The 18,984-nt window shown below is 34.6% G+C and overlaps 1 protein-coding gene across 5 annotated transcripts; it reads left to right on the forward strand.

Annotated features, from left to right (window-relative positions):
• The first annotated feature begins 1,388 nt into the window (after nt 1-1,388).
• LOC140788023 (uncharacterized) lies at nt 1,389-18,733 on the forward strand. Of its 5 annotated transcripts, none has more exons than XM_073137105.1 (19): nt 1,389-1,684; nt 1,831-1,932; nt 6,128-6,293; nt 7,060-7,201; nt 8,173-8,324; nt 9,229-9,312; nt 9,463-9,525; nt 10,168-10,305; nt 10,427-10,630; nt 11,328-11,444; nt 12,219-12,268; nt 13,401-13,563; nt 13,668-13,790; nt 15,627-15,755; nt 15,874-15,972; nt 16,865-16,954; nt 17,093-17,177; nt 18,024-18,154; nt 18,284-18,733. In XM_073137105.1, the coding sequence occupies exons 3-19, from the start codon at nt 6,168-6,170 to the stop codon at nt 18,401-18,403; spliced, it is 2,016 nt and encodes a 671-aa protein (XP_072993206.1). In that variant the 5' UTR covers nt 1,389-1,684; nt 1,831-1,932; nt 6,128-6,167; the 3' UTR covers nt 18,404-18,733. The 5 variants fall into 5 exon arrangements, with proteins under 5 accessions (XP_072993206.1, XP_072993209.1, XP_072993207.1 ...); XM_073137108.1 differs by having other exon boundaries at nt 11,334-11,444; XM_073137106.1 differs by having other exon boundaries at nt 1,537-1,684; nt 6,133-6,293.
• The last annotated feature ends 251 nt before the right edge of the window (nt 18,734-18,984 follow it).

The following is an 18,984-nucleotide window of genomic DNA, read 5'->3' on the forward strand; positions in this document are numbered from 1 at the left end:
ATTTTTATCTTCATTTCAGCCTTCGCTGTTTTGACAAACAGGAGTTTAACCTGTCAGATACCAGAAAGGAACCAAGTTTAGCTCCTAAATTTTATCATGAGTTGGATACAAGAATAATTTTAACGTTAAGAGGAGATGGAACCTTTTGATGTTTCCACAGAAGTTCAATTTAGTTAGATACGATGAGACAATATTTTATATAGATTATAGACTGCGGTGATTTATTTTACAAGCTACCACAATGCTTTATTCAATCAATTGGTGGTCAGCGGTCTGAAGCACATCAAATTGATTTTTTTTACCATAGTTTAGTATCAAGCAACAACACCATGATATCGAATATCCTATCGGTAAGATATATTTGTGAAACTACATCTAGTTGTCATATAGAATATGAAACTTTTTGGAACATAACCAATATCCTCTCTACTGAAAACAGATCTTCAGTCAAAATTTTCAGCAAAATTTACAGTGATCTAAGCAGCATAACATATGAAGGATGACGAAAACACGAAACGAGAAGAGATAGAAGACAAATCTATCATCTTCTCGTGTGAGAAATTTTGTGAAGAATAGACGTTCAAAACAGCGCCAATTGAAAAAAAAAAAGTCACCTATCCGAAAATAATGTCTTCACATACCAAGTTTATCATCTCTCCCATATATAATTAAATGTTTTATTGTCATAATGATGGGAGTTAAGCACTACCTAGGACCTATTTTAAGAGATCGGTAAGCGTTGCCGTTATTTGACCACAAGAAAATATAAGCTATAAGCTACTCTCAATTCAGTAACTTGATATTATATTGGGTGCTGGCCAAATTAATATCACATGCAACTGAGAGGAAGAGAAGTAATAGTTGATGAAAACTCCAGAGAACTTCTCCACTATGAGTTAATATTATCTGCACAAAATTAAATATAATTTTTTCTTATAGAGAATGAGGTTCCATGCACTTGCCGAAATTGGGCAGCTTTTTGCCGTTTTGTTATGTTTTAAAATTTATTCAAGTTAAGTGTTATGTACTGATATTGATATTGTAGAATTTAATTTTAAATTTTAATTCTATCGTATATTTTCAAAATATCTAGAGATTTTTATTAGTCTATATTATTGTAATATTCATACTTTTTATAGTTGAATTATATCTTATTTTTAAGTTCGATTCAAGCCAAAATAAAGTTTGATTGGTCGGGCTCAAAATTAGGCCCAAATTGATTAGGACTTAAAATTGCTTATTAATGAGCTTGTTTAGGTTAGAGCTATGTTTGAGCTCAAAATTAGTTCGAAATAAACTTAAATTAAACTATTTTAATTAAAACTTAATCACAAATCTAATTTCGAAATTATTTTCAATTCTGCTCCACTACACCACACCCCATTCTCAGACGTCCAGTTTACGAAAAACTCAACTACGAGGGGTGCACCAAATTTGGAAAGGTCTAAAATCAGATAAATGGTTTTAGAGGGATATACTTGCAAAAAAGTTCCTAGAGAAGAGAAACTTAACTCACTGACAAACTCGTACTAACCCGAGCCCTAAACTTACGAGCCCTTCAACCTCTCTTTCTACACCTCGTTTCCCCAATCATCTCGTCTTCTCTCTAGAATCTCCGGCCGAAGGAACGGCGCCTCCGTCTTCGATAAGAGAAGCTTCGACGCCGTCCTCCTCACATCTCCAGGTTCTTCCCTCGATTCGAGCTATCTCTTTCTATCTCTCTCTCTCTCTCCCCCTCTCTCTCCCGTTCATCTTATTGTCTCTCTTTATAGGGGTTAGGGTTTGCTTTATTATTCTAATCGATTGGTTCTTTCTTCTTCGTTATCGTAGCTGAGATCTATTCTTCGTTTCCGATCCCGTACGAGAGGTCAAGAACAGCCTCTTATCAAGTCTTGACGGTGGTCGACGGTGGTGGTTTATCTTCTCTCGACGGTTAGTGGTTTCTCTCTCTCCGCCTTACCCAGTCATCCCCAAGACCTCAACTTCTCCTCTCTCCTCCCTTACGGTTTTTACTGAAAAAGTTGAAACCCTAAATCTTTCTCATCTTCGACAGTGGCTTCTGAATCATGTGGCTTGGGTTCTGTGGACCTTTGGTTATTGTCTTTCTTAATTGAGCGGTTTCAACGAGCCTACCCTAGGATCTTTAGAGATTATTTATTGTGATCACTTCTATATGACGCTATCTGAACATGATTTATACTGCAAAAATGATGGATACGTATTGGATTTTCTTGATATTGGTTGCCAAATTTAGGTTTGGACGGGTCGAAAATGTAGGGTTGTATCACAATAAATTTATAATGTGGGGTTCATATTACTATAAATTTTACATGGATATGTTATGCTGGGCGATATATGTGTACGCGTACTATTTTTGCTTTATGTGATGGGGTGAATGGCCTGCATATGGTGAGCACTTTACGAAACATTGGAAGGTATCTTTAGAGTGAGGAGAGCATTGTTTGATGTGGGAGGAGGTGGCAAAGAATTATATGATTGCACTTAATTTGATAAAGAACCTTAGGTGAGTAGAAGAAAATGACCGATATCTGGCAAATATTTGGGATCAGCGGCTTGTTGTGAAATAGAAAATGTCAAGCAAATGAAAGAAGTATCCTATCATGTATTTGTGAAGCATCCAACAAGTATTTGGACACACTTATTTGATTGAAGTATTCATGCTTCGTAGCTTTAATTCATTAGTCATTTGTAAATCAACTGAAGTTACCACTTATCATTGATTCAAACGAGAGATAGTACATCGAACTCAATATTTTGAAAGGTAGCCGTGGTTTGCGGACGTTCATGCCACTGCATAGCGCTTAAGCAATATGCGGGCGCCAAGGCAATCTAGCGTCTTTTAATATATAAAAATTAAGATTAGTTATATATGATATATAATATATACTAATATATTATATTTTATTATTTGTAATAAACTGATTTATACATAAATGAGTTTAATAAATAACAAGATCAAAACTATAAATAAATAACTAATCACTTAAAGTAAATGAAACTATAGTGACTAGTGCATGAACATATTATTTCTTAATTTTAGTTACAATAAATAGCTATTTTAAATAACTTATGGTGGAAAGTAATATGTGTCGATTGAGAGAGAGAGAGAGAGAGAGAGAGAGAGAGAGAGAGAGAGAGGCGACTAAGGGCATAAATAGTAAACACTTGAGGTTCCATTACCGTTGTCCCTAATATTCCAAAAGTAACCTTACTTTGAGATCACCATAAACACTTGGGGCTCCATTACTACCGTCCAATCCATCTCCATATATGTAGATGAATGAAGCAACTAAGGGCGTAATCGAGATACTAGAACCCCCCAAATTCACAAACTCAACATTTATAAATCCGAAATCATTCTATTCCACATCTTCCCCTTTTGAGAGCACTTATTTTCCAATGAGAGAGAAAGCTAGTAGGCTAAATTGGCCCTATTGTCCGAGCCTTCGCCAGCCACTTACACCCCCTCTTGTTGCACTGCACGGGAGGAAGAGGAAGGCAGCTTGGGTTGAAGAGGAAGATGAGCTTGTCACTGTCGCTGGCCATGTATCGTCCAAAAGTATGGAAGCTTGAGAGAGGATGATTGAGAAAGGGAGAGGAGATGGTTTGGAATTCTAGGCCTTTATTGTTTTTTTTTTCAAACGATTAGTTCTCAAACTCAATCAACTTACCCGACCCGCTGTACGGTGGGCCATCCCGCCATCCCCCCAAAGCGGGTCACCTGCAAGGCGACCCAACCTTTAAATCTTGGCCACCTATACCCTTTTTGTGGTGGTGGCGGCTTTTCAAAAAAAATGATTGAATTAAGATGGGATTTTGTAGTTTTTGAATCTACACCCTATTATTTATTTAGGATTCCAGGGTTTTTAATTGACGGACACTGTACACATTGTTCTGACACCCTAGAATAGAATTTCATAAATAATGAAATTGTGAAGATTCAGTTTAAGATCTGTAAATATCTCTTAGATCTCACACAAACACCTATATTTGTGATGATTTATTAGAAAACAATATATATAAAAACTAATTTGATTAAGACTAGGTTAAGTAGACATTTTTACTAATTTCTTTTGGGTGTGTTCAGGCAATCATTGGGCTTAGTGAGGCTTGGAATTTGAGATTGATTAGCCGATCAATTTATTGGAGAAAGCAAGTCTAGTTAGAAGTATACAATCATATAGTCCACACCAAAAGTCACGAGTTCTAGTCTAGAAACAACATCCTCAAAAGTGAGATTAGGGCGAGAGCCTCGTGCACTAGGACACCCTTTTTAAATTAGCTAACTTGTACTACTGGTAGCCACTATGGGCCTGGCTAGAGCACATCTTAAAGTGGTTCTCACAAATATATGTGGAGTTTATCTATTTTTTTTTTACTACTGCCTGCCTGGGAAGCACGGATACCCCATATTGGGCAAATTATCCATATTTGATACGTATCAGATACGTTTTTAGAGTATTTAGATTAAAATTTTTATTTTTATTTTCGGATACATGGTGGATACAAATGGATATGGCCTGAATATGTTTGGGATACACCCTGATATGTTTTTGGGTTTAATGGGTAATTGAGCGGGTTTAATTTTATAAACTCGTTATCCTACCCATTAAGCTTACCCTTTTGTTTCGTGCTCCCCCTCTCTAAAGAAATTTGTGCCCTAGCCCGTCTCTTGGCAACCACGACGATGGCATCACTTCCCCTCTCCCCTCTCTCTCTTGAAGAACCAGCAGACAACCCTCTACAATGACTAGCCGAGGACGACTCTGATCTTCCTCTCACTCTGTCACGCCGGCATCTTCCTCTCTCACTCTCTTAGTTTCTTCTCTAATTTTTTTTTACTCTCTCACACGCTAATCTTCCTCTCTCACGCCATTCTCCTCCTTTTTTTCTTTTCTTTTCTCAGTTTTTTCCCTTGTTCTCTGGAATTTTTTGTTTTGAAATTGTGCAGATCTTCAGAGAACTTCCCTTATTAAAATTGTTGTGGAATGATTAAGTTAGTAGGTAATTTTCTTTTTGTGTTTTTCTCTGTTAAATTAGTAGGTAAATCAGGGAACTTCCCTTGTTAGATTTTCTCTGTTAAAATTTTCAGAAAACTTTACTCTGTTTTATTTCAGAGAAGAAAAACGACAGATAAATGCTAAATTAGTATAACCTTTCTGTTTTGATTGTATGTTAAATTAGAATGTTAGAATGCTTATCTTAATACTGACTTATGATTACTCTCATTTTGATGTTATGCAAATTGTGAAATGTTGATTATTTGATGTAAACTTTAATATTTGTGGATGTACTTTATAAACTTTATTGTATGACCCTATGAGTTGCTCATATTGAACTCAATGATAATTGCTATTCTCATTTTAGTGTATTAATTGTTGAATATTGATATTTTCTTTGTCTAATTGTCTTTGATATTTACTATTCTCATTTTTGTTATTAATTGAAATATTGAATGCAATGTTATGCATAGGCTGTCATTAGAATATAATTTTTTTTGCACATATGCATGTATAGGTTGTTACTAGAATATATATATATATATATATATATATATTTATTGCCGTATCCTAAGCGTATGGTATCCTCTTTTTTGAGAATTTGTCATATCCGTATCGTATCCGTATCCGTGCTTCATTGGTGCTTGCTATTAATTGAAATATTGAATGCAATGTTATGCGTAGGTTTTTTAGAATTTGCCATATCTGTATTGTATTGTATTCGTATTTGTGCTTCATTGGTGCCTAAACTCCAATCGGAACTCAAGCTCAGATTGATGTTTTGTTCGAAAAGGTCTAGAATCCAGATTTGATTCTTGTGTTATAAGAAAGAAAAAAACTATGTCGGAGCCTTCGAGGTTTACCGGATTTTTACTTCTTCAGCACTGATGGTTGCTCTTACCTTGTTACTTGTTTGAATTGTTTGCTTTTTTATATTTCTTTTAGTTTATGCGACTTATGAATTCTGTTTAGTATGCTTTGTTACTTGATTTATTTCCTTTTTTATGCCTTTTGGTTAATGCAACTTAGGATTTCTATTTAGTATGATTTATTACTTGATTTATTCCTTCTCAGAATCAATGCTAAAATCAGCTTCTTTGTTCTAGCTAAGAATCATTAAAGGAAACTGAAGATGGTGGATATTGAATGAGCCACTCCATGGATTTAAATGCATCACCTTTACCTGAAGAAGATGAACAGCCTTATGAAGAGGTTGAGGGTGATCTTATACAGGAAGAACGCGTGGAATCTGCTGTGGAGACCATGCGCAGGGTACACACCATTCTTGATATTTATACTTGTCCACCTTGGTGTGGCTTACTAGTAACATTATCAGAAGTTGAAGAACATGAAGGAGCTGCTCGTTGGTTTTGCTTGGATTTTTCCTTTTTTCTTATCATTTCCATAGTTCTATTTCTAATTTATACCTTGGATGCAATACCAGTGCAGTTCATTGACGCATATCCCTTTAAAACCCTGAATACCCTTTCCTCCTCAAAACCTCATTATGCAGATAACTAATAACCTTGGGTGGGCGGTAACATACATAAATATAAGTATGATGAGCATGTAGAAATATTATGTGCTGGTGCAAGTACCTGGTGAGCTGATTGAAGCAATTACATTCTTATGATGACATGTAGAAGTATTATGTGCTGGTGCAAGTACTTGGGGAACTATTCATCTTTGTAGTTATATGATGCAGTCATATTCTATTATTCTTTCATTGTTGTGTTGGCATCAAATTTTCATCTCAAAGACTATCCTATAGATGCCACTTAGAAAATTGGCTTTTGTTGGGTACTACTTCTGTAGATTTGCTAGCTAATTGCATGATTGTTTATTTAACCTCCTGTTGGATTCTTCTTTCCTGCTTTTTTGTTGCCGTCGGTACTGGTGGACTGTGTAGTTGTTTGATGGTACTTTTCCATTAGTGTATGTAGCCTAGTTATGGGAGTAGATATTTGTTTACATTTATGCCTGTTTTTGTAAAGAAGTTCATGCATATATACAATAGCTGATATTTCTTACTCAATAGGAGCGGGAGGAACGGCGACGTAAGTTAAAACGGGAGTTTAATGATGATGGACAAAGACGATTCTCCCAACCACCAAAGAATGATTACATGGCTCAACAAAGAAGTAATAGATTTTATGGAAGAAACAGAGAACTTCCTCAAGGTTTGCCCTTTAGATTGTAATTTTTGATTAAAAGGTTATTTTTTAATACTTAATTTGGTCTCCACTTTATTTACATCCTCTTGTTATTTCAAGTAGGAAGGAATTTGTAAGGAAGATGGTCTTGCTAATTAAAGACTTGCTTATTATCTTCTGTGAAATTAATTTTTGTTATAGTGCTATACTTGTGTATAATAATCTAGCATGTAATTATTTTATGGATTGATTAAAACAATAAAATATGTGACTTTTAGTCGTATTCTTTGCTAGGTGATTCCACATCAGAAGTTAGTTCAACCAAATTATCTCCACCTAGATTGGAACACAAGCAGGGGTGGGAGTATCTTCAAACATTTGGGTCAACGCTTAAAGCCGTAATCCGTTTTTTTTCCAGATTGAATTAGTGAGAAGTTTAGATATCGGTAAAAGAAGGCTAGGCTGCGGAACTGCTTTAAGAATCTGCTTGGCCTGTATATAGTATATAGTAGGACATTGGAGTAGTGCTTGACCATATAGCTTGTCTTCTTGCTTCATTCTTTGGCCTATGTTGATGTATGTACTGTGAGAAAAAAATAATTTATTATGTATATTAAAGCAGACACACCTTTTTGTTTTGTCAATTCTTATATATAACTTTGTTTGTTATTCGACTGATATACAACCATGGGAGGTTGGATATCTTTTTGTGTGCATCTTAGAGATCAGTGGCGTGTGTTTATGTGTAAATTATCTTGTTCCTGCCTGCTTGATTTTATTTCAAGTTTAGGAATTACGATGTTCCTTTTCTTCTCTTCCTTTCCTAATCAGAGCACTGTCGCCGTTTGGGCTGTTTGTTATTCTGCTTTCCCCTTTGCCTGTCATCTTTTCCAACTATAACTTGCACAAGGAATAATATAGTGGTCGATACACGCAGTCATGTTCACAGATTGAGTATATGAGAGTACCTCAATTTTGTGTTCTTCTACGCTTTGCAGGTTGGTTGGATTGCCCTGCCTTTGGTCAGTGCATAGATAAAATTATCCCATCTAAAGTTCCTCTAGATGAGACATATAATGACGCTGTTGCTCCTGGCAAAAGATATTCTTCTAAACAAGTGATCAATAAACAAAGAAAAGCAGGACGGGAAGTAAGTAGTTCATATTATTTATTTTAAATATGATGCTTGCTTGTTTATCACTGGATAAGTTCAACGATTGTGCTCATGCACGATAGAAAAGGTAACGAAGTAATAATTAAGAGTCATGGAATTTATATTGCATCATTGCAGATCCAGTGGTTGTGTTTATTTGATAAGTCTCTTGGTTCCATGAATTTTTTTTTCCTTCGTTTAAAGATCACAATTATAACTTTAGTTATAGGGAAGGAAGCAAGACATTTTAAAATGTATAAGACTCTCAGTATAACATAGTACATGCCTGTCTACATTCAATCTATATATCATTCCAATCATGGTCAGTTATATGAATTCATTTTCTTGTTGCATGTTGCAGACCATGTATTATTGTTATTGTTGTTGTTAACTTTGTTTTCCTTGATATTAGAATCTGTAGCAGAAGGTGAATCTAGCATGATAAAATTAAGTATTATGTTTTGAATAGATCCTAACTTCTAGCTGGATTATGCTATATATACCCATAAATCTCACAGATCCAGGTTCTGCGTTTTTTTTATAAATTGTGAGGATCTCAAGGTCGTTGAATCAAAATAAAGAAAAGTGAAAATAATCGAATTTATGTAATGTTCTCAGATGAGAACTTCTAGGTAGTGCTTCCCTTGATAACCATCATTTATAGTTTTCTGGTTCCACACTGGTAAAAGGAAATCAAGTATGTATGAAATTTGAGAAAGAGGAACTTGGAACCTTCAAGGTAGATCCAATGACAAAAATTTATGAAATGGCTGACTAAAATTTTGTGACTTGCACTATTTTTTTCTTTTTTTGAGTGTGAAAAGTCACAACTTCATGTTTAGATGTTCAGTGGTTTCTTGTAGACATTAATAAATGTATCTTTTTCGAGTTTGTCCTCCAGATTGGTTTGGTGATTGACTTGACAAATACAAGCCGCTATTATTCACCATCAGAATGGACAAATCAAGGTATTAAGCATGCCAAGGTAAGAAAGTTTCTGGTATCAATTTTGTTTTTCCAGATAATAAAGAAACTTCAGCTTCAATTTTATTATTATTTTTTAATTTTTTTTTCTGAAGAATGTCCATAGACAGTTCTTCAGCTTCTATAACTTAACCCTCTTTGACTCTTGCAGATCCCATGCAAGGGAAGAGATGATGTACCTGACAATGAGTCTGTGAACACGTTTGTCTATGAGGTAAAAACACTTGTTTCTCTTTCTTTTTAGTGGATTTATTCATTATTATTTGAGTGACGTTTTGCATGCTATGCTGGTTAAGGTTACCTTTTTACAGATTAAATGACTAGGCATGCAACTTTAGTATTTCAATTCATTCCTTACCAAATTTTGTACATCTTGTTCAGATAAATTGTGATAATCCAAATATATTAGCAATTTATAGCTTCTTCTGTTTGGCTAAATGTACACAAATGTATAGTTTTCTTATTATCTTTGCGCAAAAGCATTGGATGAATTATTAATACTTTATATTATGTAGCATACTTGATCTAATAAAAATTAAATATATCTGTGAAGTTGATATTATGTATTTTTAAAAACTGATGATATTAGGGGTACTTGCATAGCTTATCTGTGGAAGTCAAAATAGTACTGATTCATCTGTTGGATTAGTGATGCTAATTATCTAGCTTATTACATCTGATCTTTCTCAATGCGCATTTCATGTGTTGTTGTCATATTTTAATATTGGTCTCTATCTTGCTTTACAAGGTGGTTTCTTCTTTTGCTTTAACTTACTACCTTTCGTTTGATGAACTCATTTGAAACAACTTATCATTTGTTGCTTTAGTAATCTTCTCCATGAAACTCTATTTTTAGGTTATGCAGTTTGTGGAACGCCAAAAGCATATGAAGAATCCAAAGTATATTCTTGTTCATTGCACTCATGGGCATAATCGTACAGGCTTTATGATCGTTCATTATTTAATGCGTTCACAATTGTCACATGTTGCGGAGGTATGCAGTGTCTAGCTATCAAAGCTTACATCTTGCCTAGCATATTACTTCTTATGATCTTATCTTCTCTGGCACTTGTTTAATTTTTCTTTATTTTTGTTTTTGTGTGTCTACTGGTCAGGCATTGCATATATTTGCTCAAAGGCGTCCTCCAGGAATATATAAGCAGGATTATGTTCAATCATTGTATAAATTTTATCATGAAAGTCCTGAGAATATGACTTGTCCTCACACTCCGGAATGGAAACGATCTTCTGATCTCGATCTCAATGGTGAAGCTGTGCAGGATGAAGAAGATGATGGTGATCCTTCATCTTTTCTACATGTAGGTGTTGTTTAATATGTGACTCCTACTAAGACAATTAATTATATTGTATATAATAACTTTTCTAATTTGTCTGTCTGTTTGTTGCATGGGAATCTTAGACTTTTTATTAACTGTGTTACACGATTAGTCAGTAATTTTAGGGTGTTAATATTGTTAAATAATATTAGCGTTTTATTTCATAATGCTTAAGGTATTTATGTTCCTCTTGTTGTCCTTCTTTTTCCCTGATTTATAAGTATTTAATACACGCTCCCTGCCTCAAGAGTATTGTACGGGAAACAGTATGATGAAATTATGCCATGTTAATAAGGAATTAGTAATTCGAAAGCAGGATGTGAGGATGCTAATATATGGAGACCAATTAATGGACAATGTGAAACATAAAATCTAGGAATGTCATGCAGTTCGGTTATCCGTTCAGCATTGCATTTCTTCTTTCATGTCCAGTGTCCAGGCTGAATTTTCATCTTTAAAAGTGTGATGTGAACGCCACACTGCTGTTCTTTGACTAAAACTGCTGACATGATTTTTGTTTTGCCTTGTCTGGCAAGGTCATAGACATGATAATTTTTTCCTATTGTTTGGCCTTATTTTGGCATATAGTCACAATGTAGTTACAACTGTCTTTCTTTTTGCAGAGTAAATTTGGGGAATAGTATCAAGATTTGGTAATTTTTCGTAACTTCTTTTGCAGGAGCAGATGGAGAATAAAAATATAACTAATGATGATGTCTTAGGAGATGCAATACCTTATGGCCAACAAGATGCTTTGCGCCATTTATGTTACCGGTTACTTGAATTAATTCCTACAGTATGGGCCCGAACTTTGTTTAAGTTGTACCATATTCTGCATGCTGTTTGTTGAGATAATTGATAAGTAGAATTTTATCTGCATTATATCACCTGAGCGGTGACTAGATTTCAAGTCTTTTTTTTATTGGAATTAATTATGAATTCTTATTTTCACTTAAGACTTATAGTTGCTGTTTGGCCACTCCGCACTGCTGGCATGTGGTTTTGACTTTTGAGTATCATAGATACAAGTATATGATCATTTTACTAATGGGGCTAAAGTTGTATTTACCTGCCCTCCCTGGAACCCAATATGGTGGGAGCCGAAGCTGTTGACCCCCCAACGACTTTATGTAGTTCTTCAATTATTTTGTAATTTTTAATCAGCATTCCATGAATTGAACAAATTCATTAATTTTCTCTCTTGCTCCCCCAGCTATCTGTTTTCTGGTTTTGATGCTGCAGCCTTTATCATCTAGCAATCTATTTTCTGCATCTGGCTTTGGGTTTACACTTTACATGTTTAATAAACTTTTTAGCCACCTAATACTTATGTAAGCATGTCTATTTTATCTTAGGTTGTGCAATGGTGAAAGTAGTGAAATTGTTAGTTTCTGTAATACTGTCAGCCTAGTGATAATTTCTTCCTCCATGTCATTAATTTCCATCTTATTCTGTTTTCAGTTTGAATGGTCCTTAAATGCAAATTTTACTTAATTTGTAAAATTTGTGAAATGACTAATATTTGGTGTTTATTTTCTTATATTTGAAACTCTGTTCTTATTTTTTTTAGGGGAGAGGCAATGCACAGTTTCCAGGTTCACACCCTGTTTCTCTTAACAGGTCCATATTTTCCAGATTCCTTTTCTAATCTCATTTTGTCAAGTAAAGTTAATCTGTTTTGTTTTGTTTAAATTCCGACTGATCGTGACAATCTCTTCCCATCTGTTTTTAATAGTTAACATCTTTTGCAACTTTCTTTCTCAGACCTATATCTGATATCTGCCAGATTTTCTCAGTTATTTTATGTTGTTATCCTATGCCTTTTTCCTGCAGTATTACTTTGGTCTGACTTGATTTAGTGATGCTATTTTTAAAGTAATAGGTCAGGTACTTGTCACATCAAGATAATACTATTTGGTCTTTTCCAGTTTTCACTTCTGTTGCTTTGGAGTTATATTATACCATATAAAAAGGGCAGCAAAGAGACCTTTTGCTAAGAATTTTACACGGTTCTGCATTATCCAAAAGGGCATCACAAGTTATAAACTTATAATTTACTTGTTGAATGCTGGTGCACTTGATTTAGATAGCAGTAGAAAACATGAGACCATGCACGAGCATTGCTAAGATCCTTTGGCGTCAAGTAGTAAGTTACATTTAAACTAACTGAATTAGTTAGAAAGCCTTTCCTCATGAATAAAATTGGAAGCATGGGAGTACAACAAGCTGATAAGCATGTTATATGCACTTAGATGGGCTGTTTAATGCAAGCAAGATCATCTCCAATAGTTGAAATCTTGAGTCATATACTTTCACAGAGTTTCTTTCCTTAATCATTGGTTCTAAATGATCGCATTTTTTCCTTTCTTGCTGAAGTTGAAAATGTACCAAATTGTCTTTTGTGTTTAGTAGGTAGAGACGACATCGAGACCCAAGTGCTGTAAATTTTGATGTTGTTTAGCATCCGAATATGAAATATTTTGCAACCAGAGCATAGGGGTTTTGCAATTTAATTACATTTGAATTTTTTTATTTACAGACTCTAGTGTGCACCGTATATATAAATTTATATGTGCTCTATTATAATAAAATTGCATTGACTATGAAAAATATATACACTTAATTTTATATGCGAAATTGGAAACTTAAACGCGATTAAAATGTAAGAGGCCGCCCAGAGCCTTGAGACTACTCTTTAACATTACTGGGTTGTCCAGTTGAGACTACTCTTTAACATAAATGTGATATGTAGGGAGAATCTACAATTATTGAGACAGCGGTATTATTATGCTACATGGAAAGCTGATGGAACACGATATATGATGCTTATCACGAGGGACGGCTGTTACTTGATTGATAGAAATTTTTGTTTTAGAAGGGTTCAGATGCGGTTTCCTTTCAAGAATATAAATGAGGTATCTATCAAGTGCTGGTATTTGAAAATTCATGCAATATTTAGAAGATGCTATTATATCTTAATAGGCACATTGTAAATTTCTTTGTAATTGTCATTTGCAAGGGCTTTCATGATGGGACTTTGATTGATGGAGAAATGATTATCGACACAATACCTGATGCAGGGTTGAAGAGAAGATATTTAGCCTATGATCTGATGGCTCTTAATTTGTGCTCTAAAATAAAGGTAGATATTATAATTTTGTAATGCTACATCTTTAATATTACTTGAAGTAACCTACTTACTTCTATATTACTTGGCCAAATTGCTTTAAGTCAGTTTTCTTTCAACATTAGTAGTTAACTGCAAATCTCATAGGTCATGTTCTGTTACGGTACTCTTCCAAAAGGGAGATGTTTCTTTTAGCTTAACTCTCTTTGCTTTAAGAATAAAGTCGATTCTAGAATAAATATTTATATGTGTTATTTACTTGTATTATGAAATAAGGGTATAATAATTATTTTGACGTGATAAAGTGAATGACCAGTTATCTTTTATTAAATTATTATAAATATCTTTTGATTTGATATAAACTAGGTTGATGTGATAGATATTAAAAGTAAATTAGTAATTGAGTTTGTGTGTGATATAAGATGTAATTTTGATAAATAGTATTTGTATTTTAGAATAGAGTTATTGTGATGTTTAACTATTATTGTAGAAGAAAGAGTTGTATGCCAGAATAAAAAAAAATTATTCCTAAATTTACGGGGGCTTAGTGTTTCACAATATTGGATAAGTTTCGATCTTCTATTGGCCCTCCACATCCATTTCCATACCTTGATTTTAGGTATTGACCATAACTTTGCTATAGTATTAAGCTTATACTGTACCGGTCTTCTTTTTAATATCACTAATTTAGTGTAGCAAAAGTTATTTTAGTTGTTGTAAACTCATGATAAACTTTTCTTTTCTCATAAGTTGTGTATTTTTTAATGCATTATTTTTATGTGTAGCTTCCTTAGCCTTTAAGCTTGGAGTTTAAAACTGTAATGCCAGTTGTTTGTTGTTGTATTTTAATAGTTTCTTAATAGAATCATTTCATCATTACTTTGTTCATTAGGATAATTTAGATCATGAAACTTAAGTATTGTAATATTTTGCAACAGACAGTACATCAGCAGGCTTAGAAAATTTAGGGGTATACTTTGGAGGCTGAGATTAAATGTGGGGCAGCCCAAAAATTAGCCATGCATTAATTATCTCTCCTTTTCTTCCTCTTTTTTCCTCTTCTATTATTCTTAGAGTTCTGGTATTGATTCTCTTCTATAAGCCCTCAGTCTCTGTGTCTAGGTCTATTATTTGTTTAGTTCTGATCTTCTGGAGATGCTGTCCTCCTCCATTTTACGACTTCTGGTGGTGATTTTGGCAGGTTATCAGAGGATCAGGCTTCTCTGCTAGTGAATCTTGTATATTGAGACCTCGAAGGCTGTCTTAGCACCCTCCCTTGCATATAGCTATATGTTGGTAACCCTCCTTTGCTATAGGTTCCTACTTTAGTAATTCTGAGTCATAAGCCCTTTTCCTTTATTTATTTCTTCCTCATACCACAATACCCTTTCATATTTGGTACCCTATTTTTGGCCACTTCTGATATAAACATAAACTTGTTGAAATTTGTAAAAGCCCTTTTGCTACCAACGGGTGCTAGAAACTTGATTGGATGGACTATTAGCTGAATTTTGCTGACTTGGATCTTCAACAGGTTTGGGCTTTTGTTTGCTATATACTGGACTTGTCTCTTCATGTTCTTTGCACAATTTAGTTCATGTATTGGCCTAAAATGAATGCTGTGTTGTGCTTTCCTGATTATTGTGCACATTTGTGACTTATAAGGTTCTCATTCAGATCATTATTTGCTTCTGAGTTTGCATTAATTATTCTCCTTACCTGAAGGTGAAATAAGAAACTTCTACGGTTATTATGTATGGATAGTTTACATCTGATTCTTCGTCACTATTTTTGGAACGGCTGTTTTAACTTTTAATAGATTATGATCTGCGGTGGGATTTGTTGGTGCAGCTGCCCTTTTCTGATAGGTGGAAACTACTTGAGGAAGAAATAATCCGGCCTCGAAATCAAGAGAGAAAGCAGTTTGAGTGCGAAGGCAAATGCAACCCACTCTATAAATATGAATTAGAACCATTTGGCGTATGTTGAAACTTAAACAACAAGCTTGAGTTGTTTAGCATATTTTACTTTCTAATCTTGTCAATATCTTTTGACATTTGCAGTTTATTGATATAATGACTTCTTTTCAATTGAGCAGGTCAGGAGAAAGGATTTCTGGTTATTGTCCACTGTTGCTAAGTTACTCAAGGAATTCATTCCAAGGCTTTCACATGCAGCTGATGGACTTATATTTCAGGTATTTCTTCTATTTGCATACTGAAAAATCAAAGTTGTTGTAAGGATGGGCAGCAAAATTTCTAGTTATAATACTGATTAAATGATCTACGCAAGTTTGCTGAATACATGGTCATTTAATTGATGGCAGCCCATCCTTTAGGTAGTTTTCTGATATATCTGGAACTCTGGATATGTGCAATCCAGTTCGGTAGCATTTTTGGTCCTTTAGACATCCTACATTTGGCTGCATGCTGAATTATAAATTGCCTTCTATCAGTTTGTCAATGACTTGATTTTTCTTATAATTTTGTTAAGAATAGTATTTAAATGAATTATATGTAGATGCATATGCATCCACCATGACTCACATGAAGCGGACCTTTAGCCACCCTCAAAATTTTGAGAATTGATTAAAGAGGTCTCCCTCATTTGGGGGGTGAAAATGCAATTCATGTAAATGAGTTCATATATCAAGCAGTCAATTTGATGGTAAAATTGTAGCTTTTAGCAGAACATATAAATAGAATGTTAAACTTAAGAATTACTCTCCATATATAGATGTTGATTCAGTCAACTATTTTATGCATAAGACGTTGATTAGATAGATAAATCAGGTCTGTATATCTCCAAAGATACTTATTGGGATGTGTTGCTTTTCTGTTACGAATTTTACCTTGCAACTTAAAGGAGCAAACACCTTCTGTGGGCATAAATAGCTCATTGATGTGCTTTATTTTACTTACTAATTTGCTCTGTGCATAAATAGTATTACCTCCCCTGCTCTTTGTGCAGGCATGTAATGATCTCCATGTGTTTTTTTGCTACTATTGGAAAATAGTTTTCTAGTGCATTTAAACCGTTACTGAGCTTATTTGATTGAATAACTGTTTTTTGTGGATTTTTTCCGTTAGGGTTGGGATGATCCTTACGTCACTCGGACACATGAAGGGCTTCTAAAATGGAAGTATCCAGAAATGAACTCAGTTGACTTTTTGTTCGAGGTTTATGTGACCTTATTTACTTGTCTATGTTTTTGATTCTGATATATCTAAATTTCATTTGATTAAAAAGTTTGGTATTCTAGATTTTGGTTGTGGATTAGTATCTAAGTGCTTCAGTTTTATGTTTCGTGTGTCTAGGTGGGTAGTGAGAGTCGGCAGTTACTTTTCCTCTATGAGAGAGGGAAGAAGAAACTCATGGATGGGGCCCACGTTGTATTCAAAGGTGAATATGAATGCATTACTTTTCTAGATTCTTCTTTTACATTTTTCCTGAAAAGCTAATGTTTTAAATAAAAAGTAATTATAGACAGCTCCAGGTTGGTGGTACCAAAATTTACTGGCCAGTGTGGCCAGGCATTTACGAAGACGATCATCTACTGGATTTCTGATACACCAGGGTTATTCAGTTTTTGATAGGAAGTAGCTTGGTCAATGGGCCACATTTATCAGAGATTCAGAATATGCTCGATCCCATCCTTATAGCTAAAATAACTTGTTCTCAATCGAACAGCACCTATTTGCATTGAATGTGCAAAAACTAGTCTTCCATTATAAGAGGTTTTTAAACCTGTCTAACTGTGGTTCTGTTGGGATGGCCAAAAAGTGTCATCTGAAGTTCTTAACCAATCCTGGAGGAGGATGCTCCCATATGAAATAAGGTGCATGTCTGGAAAATAACATTCTTAGCAAATGCGTGCAATCACAGTGGTGCGCATGTTTAAGCCTGATGGCTTAAGGAGCTAAAGAAAGTTATTGATTTTTTTTTTTAATTTTGATTTCCCAGATAGTGTGACGAACTTTATAAAAATTATCCGTCAAAAGTTTTTACAACTAAACCATTTAGGGGTTGCACCCTCTAGTGCCACATATTAACATCCTTGTTACCACATCTGTCATCTGTGCTCACGCAAAAGAGTATTCATGGACTACTTGATGATTTCTATCTGTCTGATAAATTTGCTTCTCATAATTGTCACAATCAGACTTCAGTGGTCTGAAGTCTCATTAGCTTTTCATTTTGCTGTCAATTTCTTTTGAGACTAATATTCCTTTTTCCATTTTCCTGTAGATGAAGAGGATGTTTCTTCCCTTTCAGGGAAGATTGTTGAGTGTTCTTGGGACTCAGAGGAAGGATGTTGGGTTTGTATGCGCGTCAGAGCAGATAAATCGACTCCTAATGATATCAACACATACCGAAAGGCATCACCTCTCTTTCCCCAAAGATTTATCACCCGTTCATATACATGCAATGTTGTATTTATGCATATGTATACATTTATCCTATGCACAACACATATATATGGTACTAATGTTTTGTATGATTAACAGGTAATGAGAAGCATCAATGATAATATCACGGAAGAAGTGCTTTTGAATGAGATTGGAGAGATAGTGCGCCTCCCAATGTATGCAGATCGGATTGCACAGCTTCAGTATCGGCGAAGATGAGAGATACTTCTCTTGCAGTTAAGTTCTTGTCAAGGATACAACTAGCCCTAGAAGAGGAACACCGTCATTGATCATGAGCTGCTGAGTGGCTGGTTTCCAATAGTCTGTATAATTATTAGTGGGTGGTAATTATTTTATGAGGCTTAAAAGATGGTTATTGTCGACCGGTCTATTCTTATATAAGCCGCCGCTCTGTATAAATTCTTAGTCATCATGTAAATCTTCTATTTTCTTTCTTTTTGTTTGTTTTTTTTTAAATTTCTATTAATTGAAATTAACAGTTCTAACAAAAACCAGTGAAAGGTAATCCATAGTGTTTAGTGTTCATAATTGCGCACTGTTGTCTGGTGCTTAAATAAACAACAATGGTTATGTAATGGTCTTCGTACGAAAGTTATATCTTTACCTTTTGGCTCGGACAATGTTTACGACCTGTTTTAGCTCCCTTTGTGCTTCTACCTCGCATAAACGATGGTTCTCAGCATTGGTTTCTCGCAATCCCTTATTATCCATATTTTAGTTTTTGTTTGTTCACTTTGTACAAGGCCAGTAGGAAGTCGGAGGAAGCAATTGAGCATTTA

Source organism: Typha latifolia, chromosome 5 (genome assembly GCF_019914945.1).
Source record: "Typha latifolia isolate L0001 chromosome 5, TyphaL0001v2, whole genome shotgun sequence".
NCBI classification, from domain to species: Eukaryota; Viridiplantae; Streptophyta; class Magnoliopsida; order Poales; family Typhaceae; genus Typha; species Typha latifolia.